The sequence below is a fragment of the Mirounga angustirostris genome, unplaced genomic scaffold, assembly GCF_029215605.1.
Source record: "Mirounga angustirostris isolate CCGP_5_RB_7025 unplaced genomic scaffold, mMirAng1.0.hap1 SCAF_5, whole genome shotgun sequence".
NCBI classification, from domain to species: domain Eukaryota; kingdom Metazoa; phylum Chordata; class Mammalia; order Carnivora; family Phocidae; genus Mirounga; species Mirounga angustirostris.
Genome location: NW_026991713.1, coordinates 133,103,701 through 133,127,208, shown reverse-complemented (window position 1 = coordinate 133,127,208; position 23,508 = coordinate 133,103,701). Strand labels below are relative to the sequence as shown.

General features: G+C 47.7%; 1 protein-coding gene across 9 annotated transcripts in view; it reads right to left on the bottom strand.

Moving 5' to 3' along the window:
• Positions 1-23,508, bottom strand: part of SFMBT2 (Scm like with four mbt domains 2) — a 231,354-nt gene that overhangs the window by 21,572 nt on the left and 186,274 nt on the right. For all 9 annotated transcript variants that reach the window (XR_010411717.1, XM_064592089.1, XM_064592090.1 and 6 more), the window contains 2 exons: positions 21,629-21,768; positions 8,043-8,152 (listed from right to left, as the gene is read on the bottom strand). Coding sequence is in view for 8 of the 9 variants with exons in the window: in XM_064592089.1 (XP_064448159.1) it covers positions 8,043-8,152; positions 21,629-21,768 (250 nt within the window). In the remaining variant the exon portion in view is untranslated. The remainder of the gene's footprint in view (positions 1-8,042; positions 8,153-21,628; positions 21,769-23,508) is intronic.

Sequence of the window (23,508 nt, the reverse complement as noted above, 5' to 3'; positions counted from 1 at the left end):
TTGGAGCCTGAATTCAGTCACAAGTGTGCAAGAAGGGCCAGGCTTGCAGGCCTGAAGCTGCTATCTCTAGAGAAGCTCGCCTGCAAGGTGGGCCCATGGCTGGTATCTGGGAACTGCATTTTGGAGGTGATCAAGGTGGTGAACCACACCCAGACTGTTTAGGCAAACCCGCTTGCTTCCCTGATCCATGCCAGGCAGAGTGCTGCCCATGGGACCAGCCCCCAGTAAAAGCCTCAGGCCTGGGCTTCTCTGGACAGAAACATCATGTGATACGCACTTTCGCTGCTGGGGAAGCAGAGTGCTCTCTGGAAACCCTCCCTGGGGGAGAGAGCATAAGGAGGCCTGAACACAGAGACTCTTCCAGACCCCACCTGCATCTCTTTTCCTCATGACATCACTGCATGCCCTTCCTACGTCACTGCAATATATCTCAGCCATGAGTAAAATCATATGCTCAGTCTGAAGAGCCCTTGTAGCAAAATTTAGACCATGGAGGAGGTCATGAGGGCTCAAAACCCAACAGAAATGTAAATGTAAATGTTTTTGTACGTATGTGTGTGTATACCTCCTCCCACCAAAAACAAAAAACAAAAAAAAAAAAAACCCACCACCGATCCTGAGAAAAAACCAAGTCTCCTTGGAGAGGTGGCTAACTCCAGGACTAGGGCAGAGAAGGGACAAGATGATCTGGGAACAGCTTACTGGGTCAGAAAGTAACAAAGTATCAAAGACTGATGGGGTCAGAAAGTAACAAAGTATCAAAGACTGATGGAGAAAAGTCAAGGTGATAAACAAAAAGCCTGCTTGGGGGGGTGGGGGTGGGGTCACCTGGGTGGCTCAGTCCGTTAAGCTTCTGGTCAGGATATCAGGTCCTGGGATAAAGCCCCGCATCGGGCTCCCTGCTCATCAGGGAGTCTGCTTCTCCCTCTCCCCCTGCTTGTGAGCACTCTCTCTCTCAAATAAATACATAGTATCTTTAAAAAAAAAAAAAAAAAAGCCTTCTGGGTGTGGTCCCCACTGGCCAAATCTGGGACAACCTGAGCATCCGATAAGTTGATGACTTCAACCCACTGAGTAAAACAGGAATCCATGAATTCATACAGACACAAATATAGTTGATGACTTCAACCCACTGAGTAAAACAGGAATCCGTGAATTCATACAGACACAAATAAAGGTCTGAAGATGTTGAAAGCTTGACAAGGAGTGGATATTTACAGAGTACGGAGTGTCGCCCCCACCAAGTGTCTCTGCCACGGAGCAGCGTGGCAGACGTCACCTTAATTAGGTGATCAAAGTAAACACGCCTAGGGAGGAGGCAAACAGAGATCGTACGCCAGCAGGCAGGATGCAGGGAGCAGAAGGTCCTTTCTTCTGTGATACTCCTGATGCATCATCTGAATCCCGTCATGCGGAAACATAAAAGAAACTCCTGATGAAGTGGCATTCTACAAAGTAAGTGGTCCATGCCCTTCAAAAATATCAAGGTCATGAAAGTCAAAGAAAAGTCTGAGCAACTGTCGGGAAGCAAGGGGACCGGAAGAGACAGGGCAGCCCAATGCAACGTGAGACCCTGCGCTGGGCTCTTCCGCCCGAGGGACAGCACTGGGACAGTGGGTGAGACCTGAGTGTGGTATGAGGACCACTCATATGTATCACTGTCCTGATTTTGATTATGTAGGAGAGCGTCCTTGCTTGTAGGAAATGGGTATTTGGGGGCGATAGGGCATCATGCCAATAACTTATTCTCAAATCGACCAGGAGAAAGAATATAATTTAATTTTAATGAAATGTTATATAATTTTAACAGTTGGTCATTTTTCTGTACGTTTGAGATTGTTTCAAGCTAAACACATAGAGAAGAAATAATAAAAATAAATGTTATGTGTATAACGACTCAAACTACATTAAGCTTAGCGTATAACATGATTTCCATCTATTTTCGAGCGCTACGGGTTCAGTATGGCCATACGCTTGTGGATTTTCGTGCAATGCGGGGAAGATGCTGTTTGGACCTCGCAAGCTCCTGCGTGAGCCAATAACCTCGCTTGTCTGGAGTTGGTCGACAAATGAGGGCAAGTGTTCGCACAACTCTCTTTCACGAGGACGCACTAAACATAGAGATACTGGTCCACCAAGAAATACAGGCAAAAGGCGGCTCTAAGATTTTACACACTGGCTGGGGTCTAACTGCATTCACGTGATAGTGTCATTTCTGTTTTCTCTGAGACTCTGCACCACATGACCATCTGATCCCTATGGTCTCCTGGGGCAGGGTGGACAGGTCAGGTGTCAGGAGCTCCACCAGACATGGACAAGGAGGTGGGCCGTGCACGGGGCACCAGGTGAGGGGCACCACCACGATCCTGGTCACCTCACTAGGCTTTACCGCAGGTGAAAGTAGAATCCGTTTTGCAGCTTTCCCCATCATAAAAGGCTTAAAAACAGTACACCAGTGACACACTTTTGTAGGCAGGACAGCTCAAAAGCACAGGATAAAGCTCTTTGCTTTATCCTGTCAATGTGAGTCCGGAGGGAAGGACCCTTAGCCGTGTAATTTATTAAAAGGCCCAGCAAGGCTGTTGTAAACACAACACAAGATAAGGCTTTTAAAGCGTGGAGTACAAGTTCTGTGAAAAGAAGAAAATATTGAAAGAGACGATCAAGCCAGTACATGGCATTATGCTCTCGGAAGGAAGGAAGGAAGGAAGGAAGGAAGGAAGGAAGGAAGGAAGGAAGGAAGGATGGATAGATGTAGGGAGGGAAGGAGGGAGGGTAAAAGAAGTGAAAGATCACTGGGTCAGAACTGAGGCAGGACAACAACAAGCAAAGATAAAGAAGGTGGGGAAGGAGGGAACCAGGGAGATCTGTGGTAAGCGGATCTGAGCTCTGCCTCCGTTATTTTTTTTTTTTTAAAGATTTTTGTTTATTTATTTCAGAGAGAGAGCCCAAGCAGAGGGAACTGCAGGCAGAGGGAGAGGGACAAAGCAGACTCCCCGCTGAGCAGGGAGCCCGATGCGGAACTCGATCCCAGGACCCTGGGATCATGACCTGAGCTGAAGGCAGGCGCTTAACCGACTGAGCCACCCAGGTGCCCCTTGCCTCTGTTATTTTGAAGACTTCTTCCCCCATTCCCTTTGCACCTCAGCCTTACTGAGGCTCCAGAAACGTGTGGAACGTGATCTTGTCTCTACTATCGGGGCGCCCGAGGAGAGGCTGGGGTGACACTGGTCTCAGACACCCACTATGAAACAGCACAGGACGTCAGAGAACAGAGAGATGCAGGAGGGATCCTGGCTGTCACTGTGGGGACCCACTCAGAATCCCAGAGTTGACACAGAGATTATTTTAAGATGAAGATGTTTGAGATCCAACACATGCAGAAAGCAGCTTTCTCAGAGCTTCCATTATCTGACTAAAAGCAGAAACTTCTGAGAAATGAGGACTACCATAAATTCCCTCTTTGGAGTGGCTTCTAATCCCAAGGGAGAGACCAGAGTAAACCTACCATAAATCCCATCTCTGAGGAATTTCACAGCCTATGAAAAAGACAGAAAGACTGCTTGTGCTTGCATAAACCAACATTTTCACAAACTTTCTTATCTATTTGTTCTCCTAAAAAGTCGTTTGTCTTTCATAAAGAAGCCTATTTGTTCTTCCCCTACAGGCTGTTGCTCCATACTCTTTCTCCTACTAAATTAGCTATACCATACACATAAAGCTCCAAATCCTAACTGTCCCTTCAAGTTACTCATCACAAAGCACTCCTTCATGTGTGTGCATGCACCTTATTTAAGTAAATAGTCTTTTCTCTTGCTCATCTGTCATTTGTCAGTTTAATTTGCAGGCTCCCAGGAACTGAACCTAACAGGGTAGAGAAAAGGTTTTTTCCTCCTTGCCATCAATAAGGAAGTGTGAATGGCCTTCCAGTACTTTCCCACCAATCAAAGCAGCGGTTAATTTCCACATGTGAGTACATAGGGCAGGGTGGAGAAAGACAGATGAAGATGGAGAAGCGAGAGTGCTGGAAAAATGTGTCTCTTTCAGTAGATGAGAGCTGAGAAAAACCAAAATGGATTTTGAATCAAAAGGAAATACAGAGTGAAAAACCCAACACTGATGTAACAATCCACTCTTAAATATCAGGACAGTCCAAGGGGGAGGACTCCAACTTGGCCTAAGTTCTATCATTCACTTGCAAAACGACCCATAGCAGGACCTTTTCACAAAACTTGGTGAGGCAGAGATAGGGGTGTGAGAGTGTAAAACAAGGTTCTCTTCCATCAGGCTGAATCCGCATCCTCGAATACTGAAGGAAGAATTTAGCTCTGCAAAGACAGAGAAGCTTCACAGGCTGTGAGACCATCACTCTTCTCCTTAGCAACCGTGATATATGGTCCTGATATCCTTCAGAAGAGAGTCTTTCCTTCCTTCATCGTCAAACCTTCCTGATCATCAGAACTATGGGCAACACTTTGGTTCACTGGCTTCCAGTCTTAGGATACTCAACCCCTCAGAAACTTCTCTCTTCTTTCTGGATTCCTGCATTTCAAGGAATGAGAACTCTGTGTAATAAAGGGTGTGTGTGTGTGTTTGGAAAGACCCCATCCAATTCAGAACATCCTAAACTGGTCTGTGTTTGCAGCAGAAACAACACGCCCGTAACCTGATGAACTTAAGCTCATGCAGAAATTCAGGCTTGTGCTCCCCAAACTGGTCCAGCCGCCCGCTTCCCATAATGTTTATGGCATACGTTTTCAGGAGAGCAAGCGCACAAATCTAAGCAAGGTAAAAACTGACAAATGAACCAACTAATAATTTTTTTTTCCAGTGGAAAGTCTCTGTTTACGAATCCTTTTCTACACAAATCACTCTGCAGCCAAATATTACATCTGGCTACCCACAAAATAGGAGCATGAGTAAAAGACCAAAAAAAGTGAAAGAGAAACACATAAAAAATCAGTAATTGCTTATGAAAAAGAAACCAAAATATCATTTCCGTAGAGCCAAGCATGACTCACCTCTAAGTTGTGAATTTCCTTGCGTGTGCCTAAGTGATAAGGAAGTCTCATTCCCTCCAATTTAAAGAGCACATTTCCTCTTTAAATATTCTGAATAACTATAACAAAGGACTGGGAAAATCTATTAAGCCTTCACCTGGATTTTATAAAGATGATCACAAAAGCCACTCAAAGCAGAGTTAACAGTCTTTCTGCCCCCAAGAAGATTCTAGAACATGTTGGAAAACATGTAAATGTCTCTAGATGCACAGAGTTGGAATTTTTTTTTTATCCCCCAAAGGTACAGCCTAAATTCCTCCTCCTGAAATTCAAAATAATGTACGTCAATTTAGTATACTTAAGTTCATCGGAAAGAAACAATCTTCTTTCCCAGGACTGCTAAAATGAACTACATGAGAATCTACTTTCCCTTTGGCATCATAGCTACCCCAGTTTTGCCTTTCAATACAGGTTGAAGACTCAAGATACAGAGTCCTTACATGGTGTTCAATACTGCAATAATTTCTTTTAGTATAAAAGGTGTGATTGTTAGATAAATAGGAAAAAAAAATCACCAAGGGTCAAAAGGTGACGATGTTAAGTTTTTCTCCTACGCACAGGTCAAACCTTTTTAATGGCATCTCCATCCTCTCAAGGAAATGGGTCTTTTCTCTTCAGAAGAGGAAGCACCAGTCAGAAACCCCAATGCTCAGTGACAGCCCTCCCAAGCCCCAGGGGTGGATGATCTCATGATCTCACGTGGAGCTCACGTCCTCTCCTCCTGAAAGCACTCCTTGTGATACTATCATTCAAAGACCACAACCCAAACAACAGAATGCCTTAAATGCAGGTCCCCCCACCCCCGCCCGCTCAGGAAGTTAATTTATTCACGACAGAAAGCATTTCAGCCTTTCAAGAAAATGGGAAGAAGCTGGGGGCTCTCTCCTCTCATTTGCGCAAGCTGTCAAGATCTAAAAAGTTGTCGTTTTACATCAGAAGCGAAGAGGTGACTCAACACATAGTATCCTAACGGGAACGCCCCCTCCCACCTGTAAATCTGTCATCATTAGCAACTGTAATCCAGCACACTCACAGACAGACACGTTCTCATTATAAGCTGCTTCGTAAGATCTGGCTAAGGAACTCACTGTCATATCTGATCTAATAGGTGATACGTTGCCTTTACGATCAGCCAGGGCTGATTTCCCCGTGTCGGTTTTGATTGTATCAGGCTGGATTTCATAAAAGCTCTGATCGACTGGGCAACATGAAAATGAGCGCTAACACCGCAAAATTAACTCTCCCTGTCATTTTGGTACCTGGGGCAACTTTCTGGCTTGTTTACGAACAGGGGAGATTTTAATGGGGTTTAAGATTTTTGTAGTTGTCCTATTTCCTTATCCGTGAGGTGTGTTTGGGAGGTACTGAATTTTACAGAAACTGTTTAAAACAAATGTTTCTCTGTACATACACTTGCTCAGGTTTTCGGCCACCACTGTTCCTATGCATTAAACCTTAGAAAATGTCATGCTACTGCTGATCCCCCCTCAGGTGAAGTAGAAAGATATGGAACATTCGGCTGGAAAAAGCCTTGCTTTGGTTTCTTCTGCAGTACAGGTGGGGCTCATTTACTTATTGTATTATTTACTTATTTATTTTTGAAATAAATACAGTGACTTACGTTCGTTTCTATTATAAAACACAAAAAAGCAAAACACTAACAAACCACAGTAATTACAGAAGGAAAAGACTTAGTATGACTGAAAGAGATCATTAATTCTTCCCATTAATCATATCCTTTCAGGTCATTTATAGGGGAGGTTCATTTAAATACTTCACGGGAAGGATGAAATATGGTACCACCTTTCAGTGACAGGCCACTTCATACAAATAAACGTTCTCCCAGTTAACATGTATTCCCTTTGACTTCTGTGATTTGGCAGAGCATCATGAGACCACAAATGGCGTTCACGGAGTCTAAAATTGCAGATGTGTTCAAAAAAGAAATGTTGAGTGTAGAAGAGACGAGTGGAGAGCAGCCGAGCAGTATCTCACCATCCTTACTCCGTACCAGAGTAGTAAGTTAACCACACGGGAGAATACTACTGGTCAAACAAACCATTTCACATCCCTCAACTTTCACTACAAACAGGAAAGGTACTTTCTTTAAAGGAGGCCTCAGCCACACTCTAGCCACTGAACGTGGTTCACTGTTCAAAAAAGTTATCGTTTCCCAAATGTCACATCTAAAGGCTATTTGAGGACACTGTTCTACAAGAAGTTGACCAGTAAGATCTATTCTGTTGAAAAGCTAAATGAACACCAAGGACCGGAAGTCAAAGCAATTATGAAAGAAAATTATCTTGAGAACTGGATCTTCTTCTATCTGCCTTCTAAACTACCATGTTCAAGCTTATCGATCCAGAGGGGGTGCTATCAATTTCAGAGCTCGAGAACCTCAAAGCAAAGCCAAAACATCATCTCTCCAGTTAGCCTATCTGCAAGTAAAAGAAGTGAAGGGGTGTGAGAGTGTAAAACAAGGTTCTCTTCCCATGTCAACCCACAGCCCGTCAACCAAAGCCAAGCAGAGGTATGGGTTCTTTTTATCTTTTAAAACTGTCAACTCTCAGAGCAAAGAACATTTAACTGCCTGGCATAAGCTCTTTACAGTATCAAATATTAAGAGCTGTTAATGAATAACATATAATGATGGTAACAGATATCCTCTCTCTTATAATTGTTCCCCTTCCGATCAAATAATCTATTGGCCCTGAATCACAGGACGTTCTGATTCTGAATGTTTAACACAATAAAGTATCAGCTAAACAAATCTCTCCTTTAGTTCCGGAATCCCAAGGCTTAAGGCAACTCCGTGTAACAGAAACACCAATAAATCTGTACGTAGCACACAGAACTAAAGAATGACAGTCCTCCCCCTTTATTCCCATTTCTGTGGGCTGTGTCAGGAAGAGGAATGACGAGTTTCAAAGTAGCGGGCTAACCATTACAAGAGCCTTGTTTCCCAGGACTGAGAACACCTACTTTGCCTTCAGCGTCTCCTCCTGAAAATTCCAGTGTGGATCTTCCACCAGCTGTAATTCTCTCAATACCCTTCCAGGCTTGTAAGCTGCATTGATTATCATGCTAAGAACCTGTTGGGGAAAAAAAGAACAGCAATGAACTTCAACTGCATCCATTCCTGCTAAGATAAGAATGCTGCAAAAACCACCCAGCTGACGAGAAGTATTTGTGGTACGCATCCATTAAGTTGGGTAGAACATTTCTGCAGCCAGACACAGATTCGGCTCACCATCCACCGGATAAAAAGGGTGGTAAAATCCAATCCCTCTGGCAGACGTGTGAACCTCTGGCCAGAGGGGATGGCAGGCTCTCCCTAGCATGTCTGATTGAAGAAAAACGGATCTATTTCCCCCAAAGAGCCAGTGATTATCTCCAACAGGATAACTCTGTGGTAGGATCGGCTACTGAGAATTTCATTTTATTTTTGAAAGTAAATTTCAAAAAGAATCAGTGAGACAGAGGCAACAGATTTGTGCCCATAATTCTGAACAGACTTCAGATATCTGTCAGGAGACTAACCAAGTATTTGGAACTCACCTGATGCTGGCTCAATACACGGACGTTTCACATGAGGACAATGCTCTGAGATGTGAGCGCTTCAAAGGACTGCATGGAGTAACCAATACCATCCGATATCCTATTTCCTCAAACCTCCCCTTTATTCCCAATTCCCAAGTCCGAGGAAGAACACCTGTGGTCACTGCCTTCTGTTACACTCCCAGAAAGATGGGACATTCTGCTCTGTGAGCCTCAGCTGCAGGCTCTGAGAAGGTCCCGTGTTCCTATTAACCTCGATGTGCCCCCTGAATGGAAAGATCGCGGAATTCAGATCCCTCGGGGCACTCCCCCTTCTGTAAGCAAATCATCATTAACCACAAACGTTTATGGTCCGGCATGTTCCAGAGATGCTGCCATTTGGACAGACCGCGTAAAGAACATGAAGGTACACTGCAGCCTCCAAAGGAACGCCGACACCCACGCTGTGGAGTTCCACGAAAGGCCCCTTGCTGAGGATATGCCGTGTGTCAGCCTCCAGGAGCAGGGACAGGACTGGGACACAGCGCCCAGCACGCCTGCAGTGTCTCCCCGTCCACCAGGGAAACCAGCCAGGCACTGAGCTCATGCTTCAGGTTTCAGGGCAAAACACACACCACTGAGGGGGTGAGAAATGCCCTGACTGCCAAAGTCCCCGCTGCTTTTGGGGAGGACACTGCACAGTATCAGTGGGAGGACGGAGATCAACGTATGTGGCCCAGGTTTTTAGGTCACAGCATTGGTGGGTCTGAAGTGTTCCAGACCACAACTGGCATATGCCTTGTGCCCTGATTTAATTCTGAAAAACAACAAAGCTCCCTCATATTATAACTGAAGAATCGATCTTAAGAATATTTTAGACTGTGCGGGCGCCTGGGTGGCTCAGTTGGTTGAGCGACTGCCTTCGGCTCAGGTCATGATCCTGGAGTCCCTGGATCGAGTCCCACATCGGGCTCCCTGCTCGGCAGGGAGTCTGCTTCTCCCTCTGACCCTCTTCCCTCTCATGCTCTCTGTCTCTCATTCTCTCTCTCGCAAATAAATAAAATCTTAAAAAAAAAAAAAAAAAAAAAAAATCCAAGAATATTTTAGACTGTGCAATGAGCGTGGCAAGTGTCTTCTCTGAGCTGGGGTAGCGCTCTGCTATGTTGCAAGGTTCCTATAAATCCCCAGCAAGAGCACACGGGCCGGCCAATCTGCCGAGGCACTAAAAGGCCAGGACGAGGCCGTACAAGCAGCTTTGCTGTGTTTTTTTGTTTTTTTTGGTTTTTTTTGATGGGTAAATTTTTTTTTTTATTCTTATGTTAATCCCCATACATTACAACATTAGTTTTAGATGAAGTGTTCCATGATTCATTGTTTGTGCACAACACCCAGTGCTCCATGCAGAATGTGCCCTCCTCAATACCCACCACCAGGCTAACCCATCCTCCCACCTCCCTCCCCTCTAGAACCCTGTTTGTTTTTCAGAGTCCATCGCCTCTCATGGTTCGTCTACCCCTCCGATTTCCCCCGCTTCATTCTTCCCCTCCCGCAGCTTTGCTGTGTTTATGTTTTTGCTGTGTTTATGTTTTCTGTATTAGAATAATCATCTGATTTTATTGTTTACTGTCAGTACAATTTGCAGAAACCGAGTTTAAAAATAAATCCAATTAGAGCTGGCTGAAATAATGCACCAAGCATTTATCAACAGACAATAAAATTTAAACTGATTCTTTCCATTGTGTTCGCAAGGAAGGGCCCAGAGCTACACGTTATTTGCTGCAGAGCGAAATGCATTTGGAGACGGTGAAAAGAAAATGCCTTCCAGAGTTCCATTCAGCCTGGGAACAGGCAGCCATTAAGTTGTCAAAAGCGTCCAATATTGAATAATTTTCCCATGGCATTTCCGATGCCACATCACGCGTTGCCAAATTCAGCAGGCCCTCTATCAAACTTTGGGCTGCGAGCTGAATAATTCTTCAGTTCGTGACATCTTAGTATATTACAGCTACCTCTAGGAAGACAACTCGGTTGGCAGCTGGTACCACCATCCAGAGTCAGAATTACTGCTCCTTGCAAAACATGGAAACTCAGGTCGTTGTATTATGCCCTTGATCACGAGCGGTTGTACGGACCCCACCCCCAACTAACCGGCAGAATGCTGAGTGTGAAGTTAATAAACACTATTCCCGATAAACTGGCATAAAGGTGTTTGCATAACTCCAGGAGGAAAATCATGCTCCAGGGATCCCTCCCTCGATTTCTTGTTGTTCATGACATGGTTGTGGAGAACACACCTTACACAGAAGTCTCCACGGTGTCCTCCAGCAGATAGGCAGGCACCTTTGTAGGTGAACAGATCTGGGATCGAACCCCAGTTCCATCCTGTAGAAGGATGAGTCCTTGAGGTGCCTGACTGGCTTTCCTCCTCTGTATGATGGGGGCACTGCCATTTCTCTCGTTCATAAGGGGATCAGAACATTCACCTAAAAATATGCCACTTTGGCATAGGATTATTTTGAGCTGAAGGCAACTGAGAAACTGCACACACATGTCTCCCTTCGTAAAGGTGTTCCCTCCTCACTTCCGTAGCCGGAGGAGGAAGAGAGCAACCCTTGTCACTCGAGGAGATGAGTCTGCACAAACCAACTCTACTAAAAAACCCTTAAGTTCCATTAGTCTCCCTTATACTTACCTTCCCACAATTTACCATCCTAAAAGCCCAAACCCTTTTCCTTCGTCTCTCACCTCTCCATACTGCATTGCCGTTTGTTAAAATGGTACGTAAACATCTCAAGCATAATGGCCTCTTTGGGTTTTCACTTCTCTTCTGTGAGGCCCCTGTGCATGCGACATAAACCTTTTCTCCTATTATTCTGTTTTGTGGTCGGATTAATTCGCAGGCCCCAGCCACTAAACCTAAGAGTAGAGATTTTCCTTCTCTATAATAGGGATGTCATGAGAAATAAAGGAGATCACATCTTGGCACACAAAAAAGGTTTAAAGGTATAGTCCAGATCTCAGTATCAATGCAGTCCTCACCAACCCATAAAATAAACTGTGCCCCTACCTGGCTCTATCCCCATTGGCCCACACAGATGTCAGTCTTCACATCTTGGCAAAATAGTTCTGCTTCAAAGCTCCTTGACCTTCTTGCTATGGATTCCTTTGCAGAACTCAGCTTCTCATAAAAAGAGTCTATGCTTTTAAATTCCTCCTCTTCAATTCCATTCTCAACTGACCTAAATCCGGTTTCCTCTCTAACCACGACACACGAGTGCTTTGGGAAGGTCACCAAGGACCTGCCACCAAATCCAATTAGCATGCCCATCTCATTGGGCCTCTGAGGAATCCGGCCCTGCGTTTCACCACCTGGGCCTGCAACACCTCTCTCCCTGCTTCCGTCCCTCTGCTCGGCAGGAACAAGCGCTCATTCAGAAAGTGGGGAGTGGGTCAGGTGCATGGGGGACGTAGGGGGGGTCAGAGAGAGGAGGGAGGACACAGGCAGGTGATGCCGGTGGGAGAGGAGCTCACTCCACACACCGTGTAGGGCACACAGGAGCCACTCAGCAAACTTGGGTCTCCTCCCCCCACTCCTCCCCTTTCGGGTGCTCAGAAGATTATGTAAATCGATGGGATTTTTTTGTTGTTGTTGTTCACATCATGAAATTACGTGATTCCATGATTTCTTTTCATACTCACGATCATGAAAACTCCCAAAACACCAAAGTAATTTAGATAATTTCCAACCTCAACTATATCATATGATCAAAGTCAGAACAATGTTGAAAGTGCAGGGAACCACTTAATAAGAAAATTATTTCTTTGAGTGTCAAAATCAGAAAACACTTCAGAAAGCAAATATGGTTCCCACAGCTTGAGTTCGGCTGATTTAATGGAAAGGAGACAGATTCTCAACTTTGAAAGTATGTAATTTGCTAAATTCTAGTAACTGCAGGGAGGGCTCTCTTTGGGGGAGATCAGCTTCCAACGGAACATGAAGGAGAATATTCCCTCCCTGGGGGCTGGGAAGGGGGGGGTCAGAAAAAGGATCTGGACACAAAGAAGCCTCCCCCACGTGCTCACTCTGCTTCAACAGACCCTTCTGCTCTGCAGTCTCTCCAAGAGCCATGGTGACAATAATTAGCTTTTTACAGGAACTGGGACCATCAAAGGCCCTCGTGGGCCTAAAGCATTTTTTCCTTTTCAACTTCAGAATCAGATGGAATGGAGCTAATTTTATAAATAGGTCGGTTGTTTTTTTCCCCAGTAAAATGATAAAGAATTGTTCCTGCTTAATCAGCAGTTTCTCCATGCATAGGGTTTTGAAACGAGCCTCGAAAAGAAAACAAAGCAAATAAGCTTTTCAAGTGATTTACCCCTTAAAACTAGGTGTTTTCATTTTGTCGCCTCAAAAACTAACGGCTCTGTGCATATTCCTTTGCAAATGCTGCATCTAATACTAAATATTATCTAATGATAATCTTCATGTTCATCACTCCTTTTGTTGTTGCAAAACTTTTAATGCTAACAGCAATAATCAGACATATTTTACCAAGTGGAGAACTCCATTGCTTTGGCCAAAACTGATCTCGACTTTCATTTCGATCCTCAGTGGAAGGAAGGCTGACCTCCCCTGGCAGCCCACCACCCTGGAGGGGAGGCGCTCCCTCCGTCCCAGCGGCAAGGCTAGAGCCCCAGGGCTGCCCTGGTAGGTAGCCTTTCCCCCAACCCAACCCCATACCAATGAACTCCTGCCTTTATCGCTTCAACTTGATTAAAAGATCATTCCCCAAAAGAGGCTATAATTCTCAGGAATTCTCTACCTCCCCCTGGAAGACCAACAGGAGAATCCCATCACACCCTAAAACTTCATTCACCTCAGTCACCAGAAACCCAACACTTCTAGAACATTCTTTCTACTCGGAATCCGATTCCCATATAACTGCATTTCTCCCTAATTTTGACCAATCTCAAGCCCCTCTGTGCATCACCAATGCATCCATTCTGCCCTCCATCATCAGCAAAATATCCTAGAGCCCAAAATGCTTTCCAGAATATTCTTCTTCACCTTATGGTTTTCCCTTCTGCTCTGGACTGAACTGTGCACCCCCACCCCTATTAATATGTTGAAATGCTAACCTCCACGTGATGGCATTAGGGGTGGGGCCTTTGGGGGGAGATCAGGGTTCGATGAGGTCATGAGGTTGGCACCCTCGTAATGGAGTGAACCTTTGTGAGAAGAGACCCGAGCGCCTGTGCTCTCTCTCTCCCTCGCTCTCCCGCCATGTGAGGACACCGCCCTGTGCAAAGCAGAACCTGCCCCATGGGCACCCCAACCTCGGGTTCCAGCCTCCAGGGCCTTGAGGCTCACACATCGCGGTCTGAGCCCATCTGCGGGGCTGGCTGCAGGAGCCCGAGCAGACCAAGCCACCCACCTCTCCTACACCATCACGTTCCCTCCTCTGCGGGATGACTTCCCTTCCAGCACAGACCGGTCCGTGGTCCCATCCTCAACAATGAAAGCTCTCTCTTCCTCTCTCATCTTTCTGCAGCCACCTCGTTCATGCTCCCTTCTCTTTTTCGGTAAGACCGTAGGAACTGTCTGCACTTGCCGGCTCCTTTCTCTCCTTCAGCGCTCTCTGGCACCCACCCAGGGGCGCTCCCATGCCCACAACGTGCCCACGATGTGCCCGCATTGCCAAAGAACGGCCACCCTTGGTTCTGTTCTTGTTCCGCCCTGGCGGTGGCTCGAGGCAGCACCCTTACGCCTTCCTCGGCGAGCACCTTCTCCTCTACCCACAAGACACTAGCCTCTCTGGGGCCTCCTGCGTCCCGGCTCGCGTCCCCCGTGCGTCCTCCCACAAACAACAGCAGGGCTCAGGGCTCAAGTCCTCGGACTGTCTACTTCACTCCGCGGTGCACCTGGCTTTCAACACCACCGCCAAACTCGCAAACTAACGGTTCCTACACTTGTATTTCCATCCTAGACCTTTCCCCAGCTCCGGACTCGTGCGTCCATCTCCACTTGGGAGGCTTAGTGGGCATTCTGTTCAAATAAGACAGATTTAATCCATCCAACAGCTTTCCCTTCTCGGCACCTTCCCTCTTCTGACTGCTCAGGGCAGACTTGGGACGCCTCAGTGAATTCTGCTCTTCTCACAGTCCCCGTCCAATTCGCCAAGAAACCCTCCCTGTCTCCAAAATGTACTGGCTTATTTGTTAATTACTGTCCATTCCCACGAGGTCATAAGCACCAAGACATGAGGGACTGTATTTTGTTTCCTGCCCTATTCATAGTAGCTACAATTATACCTGCCAAAAGAAGGAGTTCAACAAGTATTTTTTGGAATTTGTTCAATGAATTTCAGTATGAGCACTGACATGAGTTAAAATTATTTAAAAATATTTATTTAAAAGATATTTTAAAAACAGTTAAAGTTAAGGTGACATCTAGAACTTAGTGACTAATTCACCCCAAGTATTTCTTTGATACCATAAAATATACAAAATATTATGTGGATGGAGGCCCAGGAGATAACATTTGCTCCTGATTTTCTTTGCTACAAAAGCCTATCCTACAGCGTGATGAGAAAGTTCCACAAAGGTATCTTACCCTCTTGACAGGCAAATAATAAAAGACTTAACCTCTGCCAATCTTCCCAGACACCGGCCAGCATGCTGCGAAGTCCGGCTTCACAGGTTATATGAGTGTGTGTGTGTGTGTTACAGTTCATGCCCGCGCACAGGCTTGGCGCGTTGTTCTTTACGAGCTGGTGTTCAGCATAAGCTTAAAACGGCAGCAACAAAACCACCACAGAATATCACCACGAGGCATGTCGCCATCTTGGGTTCTGCTGACTGACTTAACCAGACGTCACCTGGGCAAGATTTTTCCTCTGTCCGACGTTACCCCAGAGCCTGAGTCCTTGATATGAGGCCATGGTCGTCCCCGCTCTCATCACCCACTCCACCTTCTCTCATTTATACTGATGAACACACAGCTACTTTGAAGGAGAAAAGTTACCTTCGCGTGCAGTATGGCATCATTTATGTGAACAGCTAAGGCTGCTTTGGATTTCTTATGTTCTGGGTTCCCACATGAAGTCGTTCCAGTTTTTAAGTGAAAGTTGTGATAAGTAGCCAAGAACAAATGCTCAACGATATATAATGAAGGGGAAATTCAAACAAGTCATCACAGAACTCCCCAAACGTGGGAAATAAACACTGTAATCAAAACCAAGAGACTGAGGGAAATAGCTTCATGCGTCAACCATGTGGCGGAAATATAAACCACAAGCTCCAAAGGAGGCCGAATTCCAGACCGCCAGGTCCCACTGGAAACTTCTGAGGTGGGGCGGGTGGGCGTGGCGCTCACTTTCCCCCTGTGGGGCACTCACATCACTATTTGCAGGCAGGCATCTCTGACGGGGCAGGGAGGAGAGGCCGGTGCGTGGCAGGGACTCAGGAAACACAAGATTCCTCTGGAGGCTCCTGCTCGAGCCAATGCCACACGTCTGTGAAGCAGAGTGCCATCAGCCCAGGGCCCAGAACCCTCAGGAAGGGCATGTCTGCAAGCTTGCCTTCTGCGTCAGACCCGACGTTCAATATTTCAACCCTCTGCTGTGATGTCTGAAACCCCACTGCACATGACTGCCTTACACTGGCTATACCTCATGGGCGGCGGGGGGGGAGGTATCAAAGTCAAGAGATAACTGCCAGATGCCTATCAGGTGGAGGTCCTCCATCCCCACCAGCCAGGGAGAAGGGGTTTGTGATCCCGGGTCCTGAGCCCCAGCACAGGAAGCAAGACCAGGAAGACACCACGGGGTACACAGAAAGCATCTCTTTCCATCCTCTTACTTACTGCCCGAATAACACATGGCCCTGCTCCCAGATTTACAAACCACATGCCTACGACTCCCACAGACCCCAGAGAACACAGAACCGGGGTATTATTCCAACATAACCAGGCATGGATTTCTGCCATGTATCTGCACCTGTGTAGGTTTGCTAGGGTGAGACAGGCCGAGAGGGAGAGAGACAAGGCCCCCTCCCCTATCTGCAGGCAGGCCGTCAACTCACCAAGGAAGGGGCCGCCTCTCTTGCTCACCGTGACCCCCAGCTCCAAGAACAGTGCCCACCTGGCACGAGGGTATGACTGGTGAGTTCCCGGGGCCTGAACGAATGCACGGAGGAAGGACTGTGTTTCATTCCCTGCCGGGTTCCAGCGCTGGAAGAGTCCCTGGTGTGGCGCATGCTCAGTGAGTATCTGCTGCATGTGGAATAACCCAGCACCTTCGTATCCGAAACACCCTCGAACGGTTGCGGACAGCTGAAAAGAACCACGCCCGGATCACAGTGGCACCCTGCAGGGCCCTCACCACTTCCTCAGCACTTGCTGGGGCCACAGAGCTATGCAGACCACAGAAGCAGACCAAAGGACAGAGAGATCTCATTCCGCGAAGGTGAGCGCTCCAGTCTCCTCCAGGATCCCTTTGCCGCCTGGTGGCAACCCTGTCCAGCAGCCCCAGGCTCGGGCATCGGCACCGGGCACTCACAGCTCCCGCTCATGGGCACAGCCACCCTCTGCAAAGTTAGACTTCTCACCACCCGGTCTCTGCGAACAAAGGCAGGCCTCCCTGGTCATGCCTCAGCCTCTGCGTCCCCGGACCAGGCTGCCATGAAGAGTAGCAAAGTGACTGTTTCAGGTATGTGAGACAGACAGACAGTTAGATAGATAGACAGTCAGATGGATAGATGGATGGATGGATGGACGGACAGATAATAGGATAGAAATGACAAACAGATGATAGATGACGGATGAGTAGGTGGATGGATGAATGCATGGACAGACGGACGACAGAGATGACGATGGATAGATTCAGGGTAGAAGATGGCTGGATGGACAGGTAAGTGGGTGGGGTGGGCGTGTGCACACACGCGGGCTTCTGTATCTCACTTTCGTCACGAACAACGTCCCTGCCTTGGCAGAGCAGAAGCTCCATCTAGCCTTCCGTGTTTGATGTTATCAGTCTACTCCGCTGTATTCAGCCTCATCTCCACATCAGATCCAAGTCCAGGTCCAGGGCACAGGTTGGAGGAAAAGAAAAAGCCACGGAAGCGTATCGCTTCAGACAGTTTCCCAAGTGTCCAGCATTCGGGCTGCTTTCTCCTAAGCCTTCTATTAAAGCCTCAGGAAGAAGAAAGGGAAGAGATAGGCAAGGGCTATGCATCTACCTATTCACAGGAAAGCGCATCTGTAAATGCTCAAAAGCAGCATGTAAAGCTTGGATGGGTGATTTCTGCTGTCGAGCCAACATGGATCCAGAGCTTCTGCTGTGTCACACATCCCAAAGTGATGTGCAAAACGTGAAAAAAGACTCCTACTAGAGATTCCCCCCTGGACATGACATTTCTATTGCTTGCTAAGACCACAGGTTACATATGGGTAAATAACTCAAGCCAGGTAACATTTCAGAAAAACCACAGGTGCTCCCCAAACCCGTCAGCCATGCTGGGACGTCACCCCGGTACGTGGCCTGCGTATCCATGGATGTCAGCATCGCCATGAAAACGGAGACTCTAATTCCTCCTGAGCCGGTGTTTGCAGAGTCCCTTCTGCTGGCAGGACTTTTCATCGCTGGGCTCATGGACATGAGTGAGGTTGTGAGATGTTCCACGCTCACTCCTCTCCTCTTGTGCTCGTGCTGGTCTCTGCCTCAGACCCGGACACAAGCACACAGCACCCTCCCTCACTATGTGGTGCAGGAAGGCAGGATCACAGGCCTGGCCATTCGGGAGATCACATCTGAGGTATTAGCAGAACCTCCCCCAACACCTCTTCGACACAACACCAACATTCTCAGCAGCAGAAGCGCCGGGACACGCAGACCTCGTCAGCGGACCGAGGGCCACACAGATCTGCGGTCCACAGGTCTTCAGGAGAACCTAGTGCATTGCGGCAGGCGTGGGGTGCAGGACTATCTGGGATAGGAAAGGATGCCCGGGGTCCCATAAAATGCCCCAGCCTGACGGGCCGTCCACAGGCTCAACCTGTCCCCATCCCCTCAGGACCTGCTAGTCCTGGGTCCCTCGTGGGGATGACAGAGTTGGATGGGCCCCTCACTGGCTCTGCCCCCATGCACACAGGTCAGCCTCCCCTGAGCAGACCAGAGGGAAAACAGCCATCACTCTGCATTTCCCAAAGACCTGAAAACCTTCAACTGCTAACACCACTGACGGCCTGAAAAGCAAACATGCTCTGTCTTTGCTACAATTACCTCGTTCTCTTTAAGTAAAATGCAATGTGAAACCACAGAGGTTCTGGTGCTGAAGGAAGCACATTAGCATAAATATTGGCTTGCTGGAACTCCCATTTTTCTTGCACTCACAGAACTGAAGTGCTTGCTTTTTTTTCCCTTCTTCTTCTGCCTCATGCATTTTCTGAACATCAGCAAAAAACTAGTTTTGTCATCAGAAAACTGCTCTGGCCTGGCTTTTGCATTTGGCTGCCGGCACCTATCGGGGAATTGATCGGGGATAACCACTGTTGACTCTAAAAACTCACGTACGACAAAGAGCCAGCTCCCGAAGACAGGCTGAACCTGGGACCAGCGTGTCTGCGAGCGGAGCCGGCAGGTGACCGGGGACCGCAGGCTGATCCCTGGAGCTTGCCGTGACGAACAGCCCTGCAGGCAACTTCAAAGGCACCCACCGGTTCACCGCATTTCTGCCAGGCCTTCCTGTTCCTTTCTGATCACTCCTGACAAAAACAGGCTCACACATAGGCAGGCATCAACGTACCCACAACCCACTCTCGGGCCGGACTGAGGAGGGTAGTGCTCGGTCCAGGGGTGCGATTTCACGTCGTCATGGGAATCCTGACCCGGAGTCCTGGTTTGATCTCTTCCTCAATCCAGTCCAACATCTTTGGGAATCCGAGGTCAGTGCCGCCTCATCCAGAGCCGACCAGCGGTCCCTCCACTGACCCTCATCACCTTGGCCTTTCAGAGGCACCCCGACCCCTGGACCTGCCTTGAGCACCATCTTTCTGTAGTGACGAATGTCTCATCTGTTAGACAGGTCAACCTGCCACTTCGGCTGGGCCAGACCTGCACTGATCACTTTCGGGAGGCAGGGCCCAGCCGTGGGAGGTGAGCTGCTTTAAATGAAAGCAGGTCCCGGCTGCTCAGAACACCTGGCAGGGGCCCAAGAAAGGCCCGCCCAGATCTGTGCCCTTTCTGTGTCCATCCTCCTCCGAGGTCCTTACACTTGAGGTGCCGTAAGCCTTCTTTCCCGATCTTCCTGCCTTAATCCCAGGGCACCCCGATACCCCAGGCCTTCCGCATGCAGGCTGCCCACACCTCCTTCCGCACAGACTGCAGGGGACTCCACAGGACCTCGACACACCCGCACCGGCCCCGTTGCAGGACCTGAGACGCTTGCCACTCTGCAATACTAGACCTGCCTGCTTGTCTGTCCCACACGACCGGAACCTCATGAAGGACAGGAACATTTATAGGCTAAATGCTCCCAAGTAAATAACCACAACAACGGCCCCGCCAGAGTGTCTTTACAGAGTTTCTTCTCAACTACAACTTCAACTTTCTCTCTTAAAGGGATTTTTGTTTTCTGAACATGTAAGTCTTTAACTGCTAACTGCGCAGACGGCCTAGGAAAGCAAACACGCTCGGCCTCTGCTAAAACGATCTCATTCAAGTAGAATGACGTCTGAAACCATGTGGAGGTTCCCGAGGGGATGGTGCTCGCACAGGTCGCTCAGAGGGCTCCCGTCCTCCGCAGTGGGAATCTGCACTCCTCACAAGGCCAGAGAAGGCCTCACTAAAGCTACCCCGCTACCCAGGCCTGCCTCACCCATCAGGCCGCCCAGATCTCTCGTCTGTTCTTTTCAAAACAGGATGCACTCTTCTATACCTATGAGTCACCCCCAGCCTAAGGACCCATACTCCTTCCCCGGACACCCACCTGTGAGCTGTGGCTGTGCTCCCACGTGAGGTGCTCCTCCCTTTGCAAGCCAGAGCAAGGATCCCTTACCATCTGTTTGTCACTCCCTCCCCTGTGCTCCCAGAGCGCTCTGCTCTGCGCCCTGAGTGTCCCCCCCAGTACACCATACCTTCAGCCTAGAATTAAGCCATCTCCCCAACAAGGCTGCAAAGCCCCAATAGGCCGAGGGCAGACAGGGCTTGTGTTCGGACCCAGGACTTGGCACAGCGCCTGCCTCCGAGCAGTGGCCTCACAGACATGTGTTCAGTGGATGAACGGATTGTTGTGTCCCGGGGATTAAAACACATTCATCATGGTACAGTAGCGATGAGGAAGATCTATGTGGGGTCCTCTTTCATAAGAGAAAACACTGACATGTGTGAAAAAAGCAGAGATCGAGTTCCAAGAATGGTTCCAGGATTCCAAGCCATGTCCACACGGGGTCTGTGGCGAGGCTATAAAAACCTCCATCAATGTAACAAGGATTCACCTCTCTCTGCAGGTCAACCCCCAAAGGCAGGAAGAGAAATGGGAAAGAATACCATCAAACTGATGCGCGGCCACGACACAAACTTCACACAAGTGCCTGGAGCCTGAGCTGGAGCCTCCTCCATGCAGACGCATGCCGGCTACGGCCGACGGAGGGGAAAGGCCTTGCGGCTCCTGACGCCGCCAACGGGCGGGCGTCTATCCTTAAGAGCAACTTCTCTCACCCATCCAGGCTTACTTGCCTCTTGAGAGAAACCTCCAGTCTGCAGTCCTGGGCCCTGACCCACACACAGCCCTCAAACCCACTGCAAGGTTTCCCCGGACTCGGGGGAGGAGGGTGTAGTCCCCCCACCCTCTCCCCCACTCTCCCCCCCCGCCCTCCACTGCTAGCCTGTGAATTTTTCACGGGCAAGAATGCTATTTCCCATCTTTGCCTGACCAGCTCCAGCCCGATCCCGTTATGTCCTTCAGAAATTCTGTCTACATCTTGGACACCCTGTGGAAATACCCCGACGCTGACCCCCGTGCGCATGCCTTACCTCTTTCAGAACCAGCACACATTTGCCTGGTCCCACCGACTGAGGTAGCTCTGCGATTCTCCCTTTGTTCAGGTAAGGGCCTGAGAAACACCTGTGGTTGATAAAAAGCTGAGGACAGCAGTATTTTCCGTTGACAGTACCTGCGGGGAAGAGCACCACAGCTCACGCTTTAGGAGCCAACAAAAAAACCTGCTTAATCCACTTAGTTGGCAAAATTACCCAGAGGCCCACTGTGTCTTAATATCAGAATGTCTTATAAATACAGTATCTTAGAAATTCGGGTTATTTTTTTGCTACCATATAAACGAACTTCTCTGTTTATGATGCAGGATTCAAGACACACGAAAAGATGCTAAAACCAAGACAATGACAACTAATGTACCACTGTGCAGCTAATAAAAACAAAAAACAAAACAAAAAACAACCCCAGCTCTGGAGCTAAGCTCTCCTGGGTTTTCTACTCTAGAAACTCCTCCACCTTCTCTTCCCCTTCCCTGAACCTGGTGTTTATCATTCCGACGCAGGCCTATAAACTTGACCACACACACACACAGGTAGATGTGTGTCAACAAGTAATGCATGGTATTTCGGATATTTTAAAAATATTCCATAAATGGTTTTCCGCAACATTTTGTTTGTTCGACCTGCAGTTTCTAAGATCCACCCAAGTCGGTACACGTATATGCAGAACGTTCATCCACCTGTCACTTCTGTGCGTGACACCATTACATGAATACAGCACAAGCAGCAGCCCATTCTCCTGCTGATGGACACTCAGTCATTTCCACTTGCTCGGGAATTACCGACAGTGCTCTGCTGAGGACAGCTGTAAACATCGGCTTCTGCTTATGGGCAAGAGAGCTTTCCAAGTATATCACAAGGAGGGGACCTGCTCGGCCACGGGGTCTGCATGTCTTCAGTTGTCCCACACGTGATCAAACTGATCTCCACGCGGACAATCTCAACCTACACTCCTATAGGAGGTGTGGCCACTGTTCCACATCCAAGCCAACACTAGACATGGCAGGGCGTCTTCATTTTGCCAATCTCATGGACGTGCAATGTACTTCCCGTGGACTGAATCTGCATTTCCTTCATTGTGCTTTCAACGTAGCAGGTTGCTGGGCTAGTTGTGTCTCAAAGGGCCATGGGGAAACGTGGAAGAATAAATGGTAAGGTATTACCCTAAAGCTTCCTGATGTCTGTAACAGGGTTCTGCTGTCAGCCAAGACTCGCCCTCCCCCACAATACCCCAAGCTAAGCTCCGCTAACAGTGGTGTCTCTGTTAACAGGACTGTCCTCATAGGACTTCAACTAAGAACCAATAGGGAACGAGGGAGAAATGTTATTTTTGTGAGGGTAAGACAAAAGGAGTAATATAACAATTATAGACTCTGAAAGAAGAGCTGACATGGTTCTTTTAAAACCATTCTGAAGTTTGAATTCTATACAACAAAATTAGGCAAAAGAATTATGTCCACAGCTGCATATACATGGAAATTTTTTGGTAGGATTACCCTACCCAGAACTTTAGAAAAAAAAACAATTTTAGTAAGTCTACTCATAAAAATGCTCTCCTTACTATAACTTTGACTGCTAGGATTCTTCCATGGCATATAGCTTAGAATCCTGGAAGAATTCAGAGCAGGTTTCCCTTTGGCTAGAAAACAGAATTCGTAATCAAATATATTATTTAATGTACAAACACATCTATAATCAGATTTGTTGTCAATGGGGAATTCACATTTGTGTTTTCAAAGGTTTTAATGTAAGATATAGAACTTTACACATTAAAAGACATATATTATTCACTCTCAGCTTTCAAACACAGAGGGTTTTTAAGGAACAATTCAAAAGCCCATGGGGACTTAAATATTAAC